This window comes from Falco cherrug, chromosome 13 (assembly GCF_023634085.1).
Source record: "Falco cherrug isolate bFalChe1 chromosome 13, bFalChe1.pri, whole genome shotgun sequence".
In the NCBI taxonomy this organism is placed as follows: domain Eukaryota; kingdom Metazoa; phylum Chordata; class Aves; order Falconiformes; family Falconidae; genus Falco; species Falco cherrug.
In genome coordinates, this window is record NC_073709.1 from 22,939,149 (window position 1) to 22,955,983 (window position 16,835).

Consider the following 16,835-nt stretch of genomic DNA (forward strand, 5'->3'; position numbering starts at 1 on the left):
AACACAAAAGGCACTCAGCTGGCTGAGCATGTTTTAGTTCAGTTTCAGAAAAATAAAAATAAAATCTTACTCTATTCAACCAGTTATTCCAAAGCCTAGTACTCTCACATTACCTAAATGTAACTACATTCTTCAATTTTTGCGGCGATATGTAATACTGATACACTGTTCCGTTTTCAACTTTGTGTTATACAGAATTGCTAATGTTAAACTTAGCTATAAAAAGTAATAAACAGTAAGACTGAATGTCAAAAAAATTAATACTCAGTTTCAAAGCTGGTGTTTCACTGCAAAATGTTATTTAAAAATCTATCAATATTTTCGAAAAGTTTGGATTTGGACACTAAACCAACAACCCTGACCAGTATGAGCAGCCCTTTGACAGCAGTTCACCACGTACTTCTGCAGACTCCAAAAAGTTACCTTCATTGAGAACAAAATCTACAGTAACCCTCCAGGTTTCTAACAATCATTATAAACAGTGAGGAACAAACAGCTCAGTTGAGTTTCCCAGAACAGATACATTTTCAAGTTAGAAAATTATTTTCTGTATTTTATGATTTTTTCTAGTAACTTAGTCTAAACTGAAAGTAAGCAATGTCAAGAAAAAAGCTGACATGCTTTATCTGAACATGCAACAACTCAGATAAACTGGTTCTCTACCACAATAAACACAAACTATTTCCACCAATTCAAGCAGAATTCTTCCCTCTTGTGTGCATCCCATTAGAAATTCACTTCTGTCCTCCACTGATTTTTAAAAATATATTGCATTGGAGACAGGGGTTTCCGTAACCTTGTCTAACAGAAAACACCATTTATTTCTTATTCAGAGTATTCTGGATACGTTAGATACCAAGTACACAACCCGAATCTATAAAACCACATTAAAATGCTAAAATACATATTCTTTCCTTTAACATAAGCATAATTTTAAATAAGGAGACATACCCTTTGCAGCATGGACTCTGACCAGGCATAGCCATTGTGTTCTACTGCCCACTGCAGTATAGTTCCCATAATGCACAGCATGACGTCAGATTGCAAAATATTAACCAGACTTGCAAAAAGTGGGCAGAAAGGAGGAAGAACTGGCGGTGGAAGTGCTGAAAGGGAAATTATGTGTTTGACATTTCAGCATCTCTAAAATTTGCAACACCCATATAAAATGGCCAACTTTCAAACAGCTTAACCCAAGACAGTACACAGCTGCTTGGCGAGCAGTATCACAGGTAACAGGCTGCAACATTCAACATGGCTGGCATGTAACAGGAAAGCCAAAGGAATAAGCTGTTCAGAAGGCTGGTTCCACAATAGATCAGATTCCTACCTATAACCAGGGAAACGTAAGGGAAACTGCTACATTTTCAACCAATTTCTGGCTAGCCCCAAAAGAGGATATTAGTCTGTCAGGGCAATACACAGTTTGATAGGTGCTTCCCATCTTCTCTCAAAGAAAAATACCTGTATCTTCTCTGTTCTGTCTTTTCAGCTTTCTTTGTGCTTCCTCTGCCTGAAATAGAAGAATGAGGCCAATGTTACCCAAAAGCTGTACAAACATAAACCCAATAAAAAAGCACTGATGCTTTGTTATATTGTTACTGTTCTTTTCCCTTCTTCCCAGCCTTCAATAAAACAAGAAAGCTTCCATGCCTTTTCAGTTTGTCTTACATTCTACTTGTAAAGTAGGGCATGCATCTTCAAAATTAATCTTTCATCTTGAGCCACCTTGGATTCTTTTTCTAACATAAAACTGTAAGACAAGTCTGAGCTAAAGTGGCAATTTCCATAAAGGTAAGCAAAAATACAGATTGTTTGAATATTTTCAGTCAAATAAGATGTAAGGGAACACGCAGACAAGCTCTTCAAGGCCCACTGATTTCAACAGCTCTGTATAGGACATGGGATCTGGTGGCACAGAAGTCACTGCAAAATCTTGGCTGAATTTTGTTAACATTCTCAAATATGTTGACTTTAGAAGTTAACTCTTAACCAGCTGATAATACTTCTTCACAAAATTAAACTTTGGAAGAAAGACACAAAACAAACCCCAGGAAGTTAAATTCCTAGTTACCTTTGACTGCTCTGCCCTGGAAAAGTGATAGAAATACAGATTGAAGTTCCTGGTGCACTCTGGTTTCAATTCATAGAGCCCTCTGCCTGTTAATCCAGGTTTCCTACCAAAAAAAACAAGCAAAACCCCCAAAACTTATGTTTATTGCTTATTAAATTCCAAGCATAAATGGTTAACTAGAACAGCTAAAAAACTATTCAATGGGTATTCTAGAAATCAAATAAGTGACAGTATTAAGAATGATGCACATGAATAAAGCCATGGGAACACACCATGATGCAGCCCCCTTTATTCTCTCATTTTCACTAATACAGATTTTCCATTTTTAAAGCTGAAATATTAGAATAAAGGGAAACATACTTGAAGCATGCCACTTCTTCAATCACACTTTCCATTCCCGTCTCTCTGTTTTCCTACATTGAGTAAAAAGGCAAGACACTGTGTTACTGTAGTTCTTCGAATAAACACATTCAAATATCATACAACACTAGATACGCATGTGAAACAAATGTAGTACAAAGTCATTATACTGGCACTCAAGAGAACGCTAAAGAATGGAACATAAAGATACATTCAGGACTACCACCTCTGCAAAAAATATTTTTACAAAATCATGATGCCACCCCAAAATTTGGATTTTCAAATTGTTCAAGTTTGAAGTATTTAGAACAGTGAAAATGTGGAATTTGTCCCTGCCCATGGCATGGGGTTGGAACCAGGTGATCTTTAAGGTCCCTCCCAATCCATACCACTCCATGATTTCAGAATTTATCATTAGAAGTACTACAACTATAGTAGATTAGCTTTTCAATTTTGACTGTCTTTGGAAATCATGTTTAAAAGATTACTTTAAAAATATTCTAAAAAAAAAGAAAAAAAAAAGCAGCGCTTTGCTATCCTACTAAACTGCTCATACCAGCATTCAGATTAATGCTTCTGTCCATGCAAATTAAGCATTTATGTTACACAAATCATTATACTGTGCCTGATTCCATGCCATTTCAATTATTGTTAGGCTTTAAAATATAACAGCTTATATTTCTGGATAGCTCTCACAACCCACTTCCATACATCTATTCAGGGTTTACAAGCAGACTGCAGAGACTGCTGGCCAGATGGCCTGATAAGATACATATTAAAAAGAGAAAAGAGATGAAGAAGCTCTCAGAATCCTGCCTCTTTCATATGCTGTTTTTTCTTCTATAGCTCTTTCTTACCTTCTCCATGACAACTATTCATCTGTATTCAAGCTAACCTTGCTCTTAGGATAATCGTGCTGCTCCCATTCCACATTAAGCAGCATAAACTTCTGTAAGAAAATTTTTCAGCAGTCACCCTTATAAAGTTAGTTTCTTCCACCCCACGTTACTTACATCTTCAGGTAATGCCTTTACCAATTCACTGTGAGCCATTGGCCTGATGCTCAGCTGATGGATGATCTCTCGTTTGATTTCATCTGTTGCATTTACTTGTCCTATTCCAGGACTGAACCTTTCCCCTGTAAAAATAAAATATTTTTTTTTTTTTAGGATTTTTAGTATTTATCTATCTTCTTTTGAAACTTCAAGGAAAAGTATGGGAAATAAATGTCTTCTGTGGTATCTCGTGTTCACCTACCAGTGTTCAAAAATTCATTACATTAATCTAGTGCTAGTTTCATGGCTTTTCTCCTAGGAAAGGAGTCAGAACTACATGAAGTCCAAAGTACAACTGCATTTGGGATGACAATGAAGAATGCTTATTCCAGACCATTCAAGAGACTAAATTTTGAAAATTAAATGTATTCTGAACTTACCAACAATCATTATAATGAGGTATAGCATCTCTTCTATAAGAGTGTTATTTTGTTGAACAACATCCTGAATTAAAATAAACAAAGAAACAAATTTACATTTTTCAATTAAGGGCAGACGAATTATTCCATATGCTGAAAATATTTTTTTCAGCACTTCAGATCATTGCCTGTTTTCAACCCTTAGCACTCCCAAATTAAGCTATGCTGACATGCAATCACAGTTGCCTTAAACTTCTTAAACAATGCAAAAATTATGCATCGGTGACATTTACCAGTTTGACAGGTAAAAATATTTATGCATATTTCAAACTGATCAAACAAAATTAAAACAGGATAGGTTTTGGTTTTTTAATCAAGAAATTGCAGTGTCTCAGTACAACAGTATCTGATACACTTTCACAAACAAAACTGCAGATTTTTTATTGCAGTAGTACAATAAATACCTTGTTAGTATTTTCTGTGCTAAATCTTTTGCCATAGTCTGGAGTACTAAATATCTGATACAGTTCAAAGCGACTCAGCATTATCATTAAGAAGTGATTTGGATCCATCATAGACACACCTGTCTATTAAAGAAAAAAAAAAAGCATTATAAACCGAAAATAGATTGGGGATTATTATAAAATATTTATATATTTATATACAATGTTCACAGTACATTCCTTATGAAATTCATTCCTCTCTCTATTCTGGGCATGAAGATGTAGTTACTTAAGTTTAACCTCTTAGGACTCCAATAGCACAAGTGACTGCATGTTTGACAAGCAAGATCCAATGCTTTATCAATAATTTCTGACACCCTTTTAAGTGTAGAATATTCAGGGTTATTCCTTCTGTCTCAAATACTCTAAATATAATTCAGTGAAAGACTTCTGGTTGGTTCATTTTTCTCTACAATCCTGTTCCCACTGGCTCAACTTTTAGAAGGTATAATACCACTTCGTATATAGCACAAAGATTTTAGAAACAAATTCCAATTCTCAACACAACAGCTGAAGACTTTAGCAAGACTTCCCAAACCTTCCTAGAAAGAATACTAATGTTTCAATGTAGCCGCAAACATTTACTTCCATTTCTGAAAACTACTGGCCAAAGATTTTTCTGATTATTAAAGAAAGTGTATAAGCTAGCCCATTACAAATATTTGTTCTCAGTTTACAGCTAATGGGACCATCTTTAAAACAGAATAATTTTCAACAAAACTGAATGATATCCAGCCGAATGGGCAGCTGCAGGTGATTGTTAAAAACTAGGGGCAGATCAAGCCTCAGAGAAACACATCTGAAAGCAGAAGTAACTCAGGACATATGCATCACATTGAGCATTGCTAACTCTAGGTAAGATTTGAGTGACTTCCTGAAAAAGGATTTTGCTGTCTACATGAACTATGCACCTGAAGCTGCAAATTTTAGCATTCATCACCCTCAACAGATAAGTAATGCATCAGACCTCTCTGTGTCAAAACTAAGTAGACTGCCAGATTTGTAAAATTTCTTCTGAAGAAAAAAAAACCCAAACCCATAAACTACTATTTTTCCAATGGGGTTCCATTTTCTATCCAGCGTTTTAGACACAAACTTTGAAGGGAGGGAGAAGAAGCAACACATACATACAGTACATTACTGAAGACCTGCAGACTCACACAGCTGCCAGAACAGCACGACTCAGTAATTAAAATGTTACATTCTTGAAGATTTAGCATTACATACATGTTACACTGAAAATTCTGCACTTCCTACAGTATATTTAAAAAACAAGGATTACAACAAAGGTATTTCCTTTATAAATGACCCCATAAAGACACAGATGCAATAAAAAAATATAAGTCCTTCCACAAAAATTGACTTTTTTCCTTGTCATCAGAAGTTTCTGATGGAGCTAAAAACCAAATGCACACGTATCCTGAAAATGCTCGATAAGAATGCAAACTGCTACAAGTGGTTACCTGAAGCATTACTATGTCCTTGTCAAACATCTCCCTCCTGCACTTCACATTATGATAGTAGTAAATCTGAAACAAAAAACAAACCACAATAATTAACAAACATAATATTTAACCTAAATTGCTTTTCATTCTGGAAAAATAAATTTTGTTATATAGTATTACCAAACAAAAAATGTATCTGAGCTTTGAAAAAAATTATACATTTGTATGCAAAAAGCATTTTTACATACCACAAAACAAGCACAATTGCTGGCCGGATTGTATCGGTCTAACATCTAGATTGCGAACTCTTAGAAGGAAAAATCTTGGGCTACGTTTTAATATATCTATTTGTTTACCACTATATATCTGTTATATACTGCAACATATCTACTGTTTACTTGAAATTCACAAAAGAGAAAGCCCTTGCAGTTGGAGAAATGTTCTTTCTTTGCTCCTCGAATTGCTCTTAAAACATTTGAGATAGGACCTTTCAGGAATTGCCAGTTTCAGCAAAACATTAATATTGTGACGGAATCATACTTAACCCAAACCATCCTGGGAGTGAGCTCCACAGGACCACACCATGCAGCAGCAACAATGCAATCACTGCATGGCACTGAAATGTGGGCAAGGTTGATTCTACCACAACTAAGCAAAAATAAAAAGGACTGTAAAGTTTCTACCTGGGACTGGGAACTATCTTCAGCGTGCTAAACTTTCCTTTAGAAACACACCACTTCTCACCAGGATTACCTGGAAGAGAGCTAGGCATGCCTTCCCTCTCTTCCTCACAGATATAGATGCCCATTCCTGTCTTCTGGGAAAGTATCCAAAAGGAGCTGACTGAAAATAAGCTCTCCAACACCAAAGGAAAGAGAAAGGACTTCCAGGCTGTGGGAGCCATATTACCTAAACTGAACTAGGCTCTTAATTTTCCTTGGTTTTCGGCATCTTGAAGTTAACAGAGACTTATTTCTCCACCAAAAACTATGGACACTGCTATAATTGTGCATAGCTAGAGCTCCTTTTCCTTTAATAATGGCAATAAAGGACATCACTTTATTAAGATCCTTTAGGTTAAGAGGCAAGAAAAATGTAATATGTTTAGGCAGCTTAATTCAGCCTCCTAGTACACATGCATTGCAATTATCTAGTGAAGATGGGGTCTTGTGGGAGGGAAAGAATTTTCTTGCACATAAATCAAGTTAACACCTCACAGAACTAAATCCTATTTCTGTTATAATTATGTCTTGCTGAGAAAATTACTTTAGACTATCACCGTGGTGGGTGGCACTGACACTACAGTACCCATTTTATAGTTTTTAATGCTTGAAATACCCAAGACCTAATTCATACAAACACAGAGAATGTAAGTTTAGAGATGGATGGACCTAGTCTCCAGAGTATGAAAGAAATATGAAAGATAAAAGCCAAGAAACACTCTGTTCTATGCTGCTTCTAATGCTTCTGTGTGGTCTTTGGATTTCAACTAATTTATAAACATAAATGGTAATAATATTTAATAGTGCATATTTTTATATTTGAGACACTTTTATGTGAAGGTTATGAATGCACTACCGAAGATGCACAGATCTAATTCTGCACTTCATGCTGCTGGCTATTGGACAGTCCACAGCAAAAAGGCCAGGAGTCATTAACTGTATTATACTGAAACTTCTTTGTGCACAGAGCACCAAGTTCACTGAGCACTGCAGCAGCCCTGAAACAAAAAAGCAACTTCTGACTAAGAAATCAAAGACCAGTGCAAAAGCCCAAATTTCAAACGATGTGAGTGCTGATATAAGCCTCCCTCACATTGCCTTCCATAACATTTATGTAAGTGACGTTTGTAAACTACAGAAAGGGGAGGTTCTGAGATCCAAAATCATCTTGGGGGAGTTATCAGAAAACAGTGATTCTACAGCTACTATGCACTTACCTGATTAACAAGAGAGAACCCATTTCTTCTCCACATCCCTGCATGTACTTGGGCACACAGGACTAGGCATCGTAGAGGATGTTCTATTAACATAGGTGGGCTAAGTTCACTCTGCATTAAGAAAATGAGGTATTTTGATATATAAAGAGAAAATAAAACAGGACTGAAATGGAGGATTATAGTTATGATCATTAAAATATTTTGGCATTAGAAAACAAAGCAAATCCAACACACATATTACAGAAGTTTGATGAGCCTATTCACAACTTATCCAATTGTTGTTAACCAACCTCACGTTCTGTCTTTGCTCCACAGCAGCAGTCCACAAGGGCTTTACTTTATTCTTAAAAACAGTACATTTTGTATTTTAGAACATCAACACTACCAATTTAATAGCACTGTCATTTGGTTTCTTTCATTTAAAGGTTACGTACTTCTTTGAAAAGACACTGAGATTTCTTGTCCCAGTTATGTTTTCTCCTTTTTTATCTTATTCTTTTAAACTTCCCCTTAAGGAAACAGTGTATCAATAAGAACATGCAGGAAGCAAGAAATAGCTGGGGAAGAAAATTAGAACCTAGGCCAAGCCAAGGACAAGGAATCAGATCCTGCCAGGAGTTCCTGAAAACAGTTTCTACTACAAAAAGAAGATAATGCATGAAGAACAAAATACCAGCCTTAAACCTGAGTCTTGTTATTTAAGAGAGCAATACCGATCACTTATGCTCCGGTCATGAATATCTAGGTATTAATCTTTCAAGAGGTAATTTTTTTCTACTAAAGAGAGTCTCTCTGAACAGAATTCATAGCAAAAAGGTCCTTTGTTTTATTACATAATATCCTACACTTACATGACCAATTTCACGTTCAGCATTAATTATATCTAATGAATAAACTACATTTAATTACGTACCAGGGGTAGCAGCTCTGGAAACTTATATGCCACTTCAGTTTTACTCAGCAAAACATGCAAGCCTATATAAATACATGAAACACATACATAATATTACACACAATATTTTATGTAATTTGAATAAGACAAGAAAAGGTTATTTAATTTACTATTGGACCATTTTCTGGATACAGCTACAAGTCAGTCCGCAGATTTATCACCCTGGAGCTACACAGCTATTTCCTGAAGAGACATATCATAAAGCATACATTTTAGGAGAATTAAAGTCTTCCCCTTGTGTCTGTATAAACTTGCTGTGCAAGTGAGATTTTTGACTTTTGACTGTCATGTCCCCTCAGTGACAGCCAAGAGTCTATCAGGACAAATTACAGACAACAGCTACCTCATCCTTGCTATCAGCCCTTAGTTATGAAATCCCTCAGGAACTCCTGAATACCTCATGGGGCCCCTACAAAATATTTAAGAGTTTTCTAGTTTGCTTAGTTTTAAAGCTACAAGGGTTTTGCTTAAATATTCAAACATTCAAAGTTATTTGAAAGTGAGCTGCATAGTATTTTGCCTAAGAATTCTCTCTTTCACTTCATTACCTGTGAATTTATCATATCACTTTCTGATTAGTGAAATTCATCAACCTTTTTTCAACACAACTGTTAAACAAGATAGGCACAATATAAAGAAAAAGTTATAGCTTAATTTTCTGGTGACACATCTGTTTGATAAATCTGTTGTCTAACAGAATGTTTATTAGTCTATTCCATCTGACAGCTAAACATATTTCAAAAGTCAACTACAGTCCGTATTTTGTTGCATTTCTTTTGCGTCACTCAAGTGGCAAAAGCAGCAGTAACTGCCAACACACCCCCAGTCACAAATCCAGAGGGATGAAACAATCTCCCCCAGGCCTGAAACAGTAACAATTTCTCCAATGCTTGGGAACACTTTGCCTAAAGGCTATCGAATAGCAAAAAAACAGCCAAAATGCATCCTATTCAGGCTATTGTGTGGTTCCTTATGTACACACAAATATAAATCATGTTTATACAACATTTATCATTTCCTGAAATATTTTAAGTTAGTTCATACCTGCAAGTAAACGAGAAACTGGGAGATGAATGCTAACTTTTTCCTGAGAAACACAGTATCTGATGGTCTCAACTGAATGTCCACACATACTGAGAACAATAGGCTGTTCTCCATCAGTAAAACCACTATGACACTGCATCAACACAGTCAGGCATTTCTTGTAAGCTTCAATCAACACTTTTTCCTAAAGGAAAGATCACAGTTTACAGAGATTATGAAAAAATAGAGCTCTGCAAAATAATACAGCCAATGTAAAAAAGTCTGACGGGTTTGCCGTTTCTAACTTTATCAACAGTCCTGCAAAATTAAGATAAGGAATCCAACAAAAAGAGCTGAATTAAGGGCAGCACAGATTGCAAAACTCATACCAGTATGTATGATTAGAAAAATACCCACTATTTGGGTTTTTTGGAGGAGGTGTTCGTTTGTTTGTTTTGTAACCGATATTATGGAAACTTTCTGAGCAACAATCATATTAGGCCAGTAAAAACTGCACATTAATTAACAGCAAAAGATTAAAGCCAGCTTGAATATAAAATATTCTAGGATCACTTGCTCTACGGCCGTATTTTATCATGCTGAAGTTCTGGACTCCTAAAACTTGAAACACTTCACAGAACGGAAACATGATTTATGATCAGGCAGCATTTGGTAGATCAAGGGCCTGCTCCTCTCCTCCCTCTTCTCTGAAAATTATAATATGACAGTGTTGTGACAATCATAACTTCCAGATGTGTGACAGAACTCTCTCTGCAGTATTTTTTAAAAGGCTTAAGCACATTCTTATGAATTGGTCAGTTCCAGCCACAAAAGATGTATTTACATACAGAAAAGATTTGTGCTTGCTCAGCGAAGATGATCTTCACTTATGGTGGAGTTACATGTTTAGTGCAGTTGTTACACATATTAATGCTTGGGTTTTTTTCCCCCTTCATATATTCACATGGAAAAACAATTCAGAAGGAACTTACATCTAATGCACACCAGTCCTGCATCATTGATATAACAAGCGTTAATTTCATCTGCAATGTAAATGCTGCTTCCCATTCTGGTTCCATTTCTATGTGTTGTCCTACTTGACGAGTTATTGGATCCATACCCTAGAACAAAAAATACATTGACAACATTAGCGTAAGTGTGAGACAGTGGTTACCTGTTCTTATAAATATATTGTTGCTTCAACAAGAAAAAAGAAGCTTGGGACTACTTGAAAAGGAATTATACACATCAAAATAACAACAACAAAATGAAACAGGAACTGGAAGAGAAGAATACTGATACAAGAAAGGTTCTGGATATGAGCATGAGCTCTGTTTATTATTAACACCTGCAGAGATTTTAGTAGTATAAGCAGTACAACAACATTTGCATATATACATTATCTTACACATACATCTTGTTTTTTGAATGTTATTTTCTAGGGATGTGCTATTAAATGCAGTTAAGTACTAACTAAAGACTGGGTACTACAATACCTAAGCAGCTCTTGGCGTAAGAAGAAAAAAAAAAACCAGCATGATCTGAGGATTACAATATATATTCAAGAGGTTATCATAAACAGACTAATGAAAGCTAAGTACTGGAGAAAGGTACACTACCGAAGTACTGAAAAATGGGAGTGATTGACTTATACCTTACTGACTGTACAGTCAATTTGCCCTTGTAAAAGCTGCACTGCTTTTAAAATACTGCTCTTAAGGTAACATAGCACATGAAAAGGCTGGGGGGAAAAAAACACCACAGTGAAGACATCTATTTGTATGTCAGGAACTATATATTCCTCAATACAAGGAGCAACTTGGCTGACACTTAAGGAGTAACTGGAGTTCTCACTATGAAGGAAAGTTGGTTAAGCCGGACCAGATTTCACTCAATTAATTGTCTTGCCTGTCGCTACAATTGCAAAATATGCCCAAAATTATAGTCTTCTTTTTGAACCACTGTTCCTTTTTATTGCCCTCTACAACAAACTAAACTTAAGAAAAGTTAGGTGAGAAGTTCTGTTACAGGAAAACAAGAGAACTCCAAAAGTTATACTGCACTGAAGTTATAAAAAGGAGAGTACATTAAATTTATTCCATTTTAGTATCATGATAGCCAACTTCCTGCTTTAAATTTGCAAAATTATGCAATTCACAGATTTACATACCTGCATACATTTGAGTAATTCTAAGAAGGCATCAAAACCCTCTAGGAACTTGTGTCTCAAGTCATCTGACCATTCAGTTGGCTTACTTATCAACACATACCTGGGTACATTAGAAAGATGCAGGTGTTAATTTTATTTTCTTTTTTTCCCTCCTCAGTTGATCAAATCAGCACATAGTTAATATACTTACTTGAGATCCAAAATAAGGCTCTGAACACGCCTGAATTTGAAAGCCTGCAGAGCAGTGTAACGTTCAAACTGAAACCTGCCTTGGATGTCACGGTGCCTTAAGTGATCCATAAAAGTTTTGATGATAGTGGTCATGAGATTTTCTTCTGTTATTAGCATTCGAGCCTATGCCAAAGTACATTGAAATTTGCTGTAATTAACAGACACATCTAACAAGAGTTTCACACTGCACCATGAAGTTTATAAAATACATGAACTTTTATCCAAAATAGTTACATCAATAATTAAAACAGAAGAACATGTTGAAAGCCAATCTTCCAAACATTCACAGAAAAAAAAAAAAAGCAATCTAGCCAGAAATTATCATAACCCAGATCTCTTTCTTCAGATCCCTTCCGTACAGAAGTTTGACTATGGTTAGGCTCCTGCTAACCTATATAATTATGACACAAGACATATGTTATTACGTGTCTTATAATTAACTTGAACCTCCCTTTAAGTATGTGTTGTCTCTTCTCATATAATTTAAGTATAAGCCCTTCAGGGGAGCGGCAGCTCTTCTGTTTTCTGTTTACAAACTGTCAAGCGCTGTGGTGAACATAGCGTCTGCTGAACTACTAAGGATAGGTATAGTGCAATTTCCACATGGAAATTACGTGAAAAGACTTATGATCCTCCTCAAAGGCTACTACATACATCTATGTGTTATAGGAAACAAAATCAACAGGCATTGCAAAGTCTGATGAAAATCATCTTCCATGCCCAACATAACCTAATACAACCCCACAACAGAGTAGGGGGCACTAAGAAGTTACTTCCACGTCCTACTTGTGAGCTCTTCCAGAACTCCCCCATTCTGTTGGTTCTCAAAGGAAAATGGGATGAGTCTTGCAGTTCTCAGGCCTCATGAGGATTTTATTGTGTGACTGGTAGATTCAAGAAGACTGGCCACTCTGCTCTACCTTAACACCACTGTGGTTGTTGACTACAGCTTCTGGGTTCTACAGTTGCTAATAATATTGCAAAATACAGTTTCTAAAATGCTACTGCAAGGGGAAAAAAATATTATCTAATAGTTCACATTTTCCCCCAAAAAATCACCATGAACACAACCATCAGTCCTCCCTCAAACCAAAAAAAAACCTCAGTTACGTGAGAGCTCAAACTCTTAAATTACTAAGATCAGTTTGAAAATGTTACTGGGGGGCAGTGGGGTGGTTTTACATTCTTCCACTTACTCATTCAGTAAAGAATGAATGGCTCTAAATATATACAAAATAATTCTTAATTTATATGGTAGGATCTTATTATAATTACTTGCACATTATCAGTCTATTCCATCCTTCTACAAAACAGCCAAAACCAATTTGCTTTACTTTTTTTGCAGTTTTGAAATAGAAAACACACAAAAGGGACACTGTAATTATTCTCCTCCAAGGAAATGTCTGAAATTACATCTTAAAAAAAATTCATGTATTAATGCACTTATTCCACCACTCCATTTGCCAAATGAAAAAATAATAAAACAACCATCTGAATAACAGTAATAGGTTAAGTCTAACTGTAAGTCTAAATATTGGCAACATTCTTATTGACAGTTTCAAAATTAAAAAAGGTAACACAATACTGCCCTGAACCATGGAAACAAAATCCTGAGGTCCTATTGAATTCCCATGAATAACATCCACCACTACAAAAGTGAAAAACACCTTTGCTCAGTATCATGACTACCATGCTACTACGGATTTTTAGAGCTGAATTCGGCTGATTAAATTTGGAAGGATACAGAAGCATTCATTTTTTAAACAATTCTATCTGTGAACATCAGACTTTTATTTCCAGTACAGCTCCAAACTTGTCTTTGCTTGTATTACGACCTAGACAAATCAAGACTTATTTGGAGACCGGAGGAAAAGAAGAAGTTTCCCAAACAAGGATAATCTGGTGAAAGACCAGCAGAGTCAGTGAGCTGGGAGAAGTAACAGTGGCTGAAGCACTGGAACAAAAATTAACTGGAAACCTGAAAGAAGGCATTGTCCAAGTCCAGAAGCACCAAAGGAAGTAGGGAGTATCATGAGACAATTCTTTCTTGCACTTGTATTGACTGGAAAATTACCATGAAGTGGATTATTTATAAAACTGTACCAAAACGGTATGCCCTGAAACGATGATATGCAAACCATAACGTAGATTTCTACAAACAGAAACTGTGGCTCAGCATGATGAGGAATTTAAATGTTACGTGTGTGTGTTTAAATAAACATTTAAGTATCTTTCTAAAAAAAGTAAAAGACAAACATAAAAAGAAAAACCAAAAACACCCAGCCTACTCTGGGAAGTCATACTCAAACTGTACAATGCGAATGCTTTAACTCCTAAACCCACAGCAATGCATGTAAACAGCCTGACTGCTGTGCAGCAGCAGCGCCCTGCATTTCCACAGTAACATTAAAGATATCTGCAGTCTCGATTCAAGAACCTTGAGTGGCTTTTAACAAATAAAGATTTCCTTTTTTGGTCTTTCAGTACTTACAAGAGAAGGCACTGTGAATATCTGTATCGAGAGGTCAGCAATTGAGAACTCTCTGTCGTGGTCATCTTTCATAAAATCACTCTGCAATCGCTCATAGTTCTATTAAGAAGGAGGCAAAAAAAGGCAAGGAGTGCCAACTATCAGTTTTTAAAAGAAAGACAGGCACTACTCACCAGAGTAGGTACAGTGAAGAGTTGGACAGACAGAGCAGCCACCGATACTGCCCGTTCGTGATCATCCTCCATATAATCTCTCTGCAACTGCCGGTAATTCTAAACAACAAGGGGAAATTCACCTCTAATCCACACTGACCTGATTTTTTAATTTAAATGTCTGCTCTGGGAAACTTTAATGCCACGATAAAGGGAAGAGTAGCTCTTACAGATTATTATATAGATATTTTGTACAAAGCACATGACAATTTAATCTGCTCACGCGTGAGATCTACTCACTCTCATTCTCACAACAAAGGCTGATACTTTATTTTCTACTCCAAAAAATTAATTGTCTTCAGCAGAGTGAGCAGAATTTTGCACTGCTGATTTAAAGCATTTCAAATACTAGTTACTGCAGAAATACTAATCAGCATAACTGAATTTCAGCACTATTTCTGAGTAGTGCTGTCACAGCTTACACCTCAATAATGAGAGGCAATAAGCTCTTAAGAAGTGATAGCCTGCACAGTTGACGGTGAAGACAAAAACATGTGAACTGTTTTAGTTCTGGGGAGCCTGGAAAGCTCATTTTCTTCCCAGGAGATGAGATACCATTATAACTAATATTTTGAAGACAGAAATAAGGTAGTCAGCATTTCATTTCAACTTTTCGCTTCCAAAAAAAAAAAAAAGGAAAAAAATTCTGGATAACAGTTCATTTGAAGCACTGTATGCTAACTAAACTCTCCTCGCTAGACAGTTCAAGCATTTATATGGCTCTTTGTAAGAAAGACACTTACTCTTGCAAAGCGGATAGCAAAAAGTTTCTTGTATTTCAAATCCATAAGTAGACTGCTCATGAATAACTGGTGATACACATTTCTAGCTCCTGTCAAGAAAAATGAATGAAATATTGCATGTCACTATTTTCTATCAACATATTATGGAAACATTTACAAAAGTAAACTTTTACAGAATGAGCTAAGTGTGCATCTCGGAACAGAAGCTGCTTTAAGTCTGTCAGATGGTAGCAAAGGATGAAGAAGAATACATAAAACAAAATTCTTCAAGTGGCATTATTTATTACTCCTGCATAAGATAACACAGAGCTGTTGAATAAGAACATAAACCTTCAAATATAAGGCAAGTCAGGCAAACAAGAACAGAACTCTATTCCTCCTCAGGGTAAACATAGCATTTGGATGGCCCAGGGAGGGAAAAAAAACCCAAAACATACTATTATGAGAAGCCGGAACTGCAATAAATTTTACTAGCTGTAAGCAACTCTGCAAAATAATCAGTTTAGCTCTCTGAATTTCTAGTCTGTCTGAGCAGCATCCCAGAAAATATTATCAATACGAATGAGAATTGACAGTATGTAGCTTGGAAACATATGCATGTATGTACCATTTCTTTCCATAGGTCATTTTTAAGTCAAACACCATTATGCTATTAATGCAGAGTAGTTATGGAACAGATAATAAAGTAGAGAAATACCAATGTTGAAATAGAAATTTAAAAGTTACTCCTTGCTTATATGAAAGACATTATCCCAAAAAAACCTGTATTAAAAATGTAACAGTCCACAAAGCAGTACCTTTTAGATAAAATTTATTGTTAGGAAAAAAAAAAATAAATTTGGAGTGCCAGGAACTCATTCACACAAGATAAAGGCATTAGATAAACATAACCTAGAAGAATAATTTTCTCCATACGACATCCACTTTCCATCTTACTTCTTTTATTGCTGCTTCAAGAAGTTCCAAAACAGACCACAAAGAGATGTAACTACTCGCTAGAATACTGGTACCTCAGAACTGAAAAACAACAAAAGATACTGGAGGAGGGTAGCAATCTTCAAAATACTATCTTCATGTTTAAATAAGGAAAGGACATATATATATTGCATCATTCTCTGCCTTTTCTTTGTGCTTCTCTTTCTTACATCTGGCCTTACATGCCCTTTCACAGTACCAAATCAGACATAAAATCCATAACAGAAAAGAAATTAGCCACCTCCACTTCCTCAAAATGACAACTTTCTAGCCAATCCCATTATGTCAATTAGGCTTTAAAAA

The 16,835-nt window shown here is 35.9% G+C and overlaps 1 protein-coding gene across 2 annotated transcripts in view; it reads right to left on the minus strand.

The window, feature by feature from the left end:
* UBR2 (ubiquitin protein ligase E3 component n-recognin 2) overlaps positions 1–16,835 on the minus strand; it is a 60,034-nt gene that overhangs the window by 22,352 nt on the left and 20,847 nt on the right. The window contains exons 10-25 of one of the 2 annotated variants that reach the window (XM_055725645.1): positions 15,558–15,646; positions 14,603–14,701; positions 12,071–12,234; positions 11,881–11,980; positions 10,703–10,831; positions 9,732–9,915; positions 8,649–8,710; positions 7,736–7,846; positions 5,815–5,880; positions 4,313–4,435; positions 3,870–3,933; positions 3,448–3,572; positions 2,435–2,487; positions 2,075–2,177; positions 1,465–1,513; positions 952–1,106 (exon numbers count right to left, since the gene is read on the minus strand). In XM_055725645.1, coding sequence (XP_055581620.1) covers positions 952–1,106; positions 1,465–1,513; positions 2,075–2,177; positions 2,435–2,487; positions 3,448–3,572; positions 3,870–3,933; positions 4,313–4,435; positions 5,815–5,880; positions 7,736–7,846; positions 8,649–8,710; positions 9,732–9,915; positions 10,703–10,831; positions 11,881–11,980; positions 12,071–12,234; positions 14,603–14,701; positions 15,558–15,646 — 1,676 coding nt within the window. Of the gene's footprint in view, positions 1–951; positions 1,107–1,464; positions 1,514–2,074; positions 2,178–2,434; positions 2,488–3,447; positions 3,573–3,869; positions 3,934–4,312; positions 4,436–5,814; positions 5,881–7,735; positions 7,847–8,648; positions 8,711–9,731; positions 9,916–10,702; positions 10,832–11,880; positions 11,981–12,070; positions 12,235–14,602; positions 14,702–14,775; positions 14,875–15,557; positions 15,647–16,835 lie in introns of both variants that reach the window. The other variant, XM_055725646.1, reaches the window with a different exon arrangement.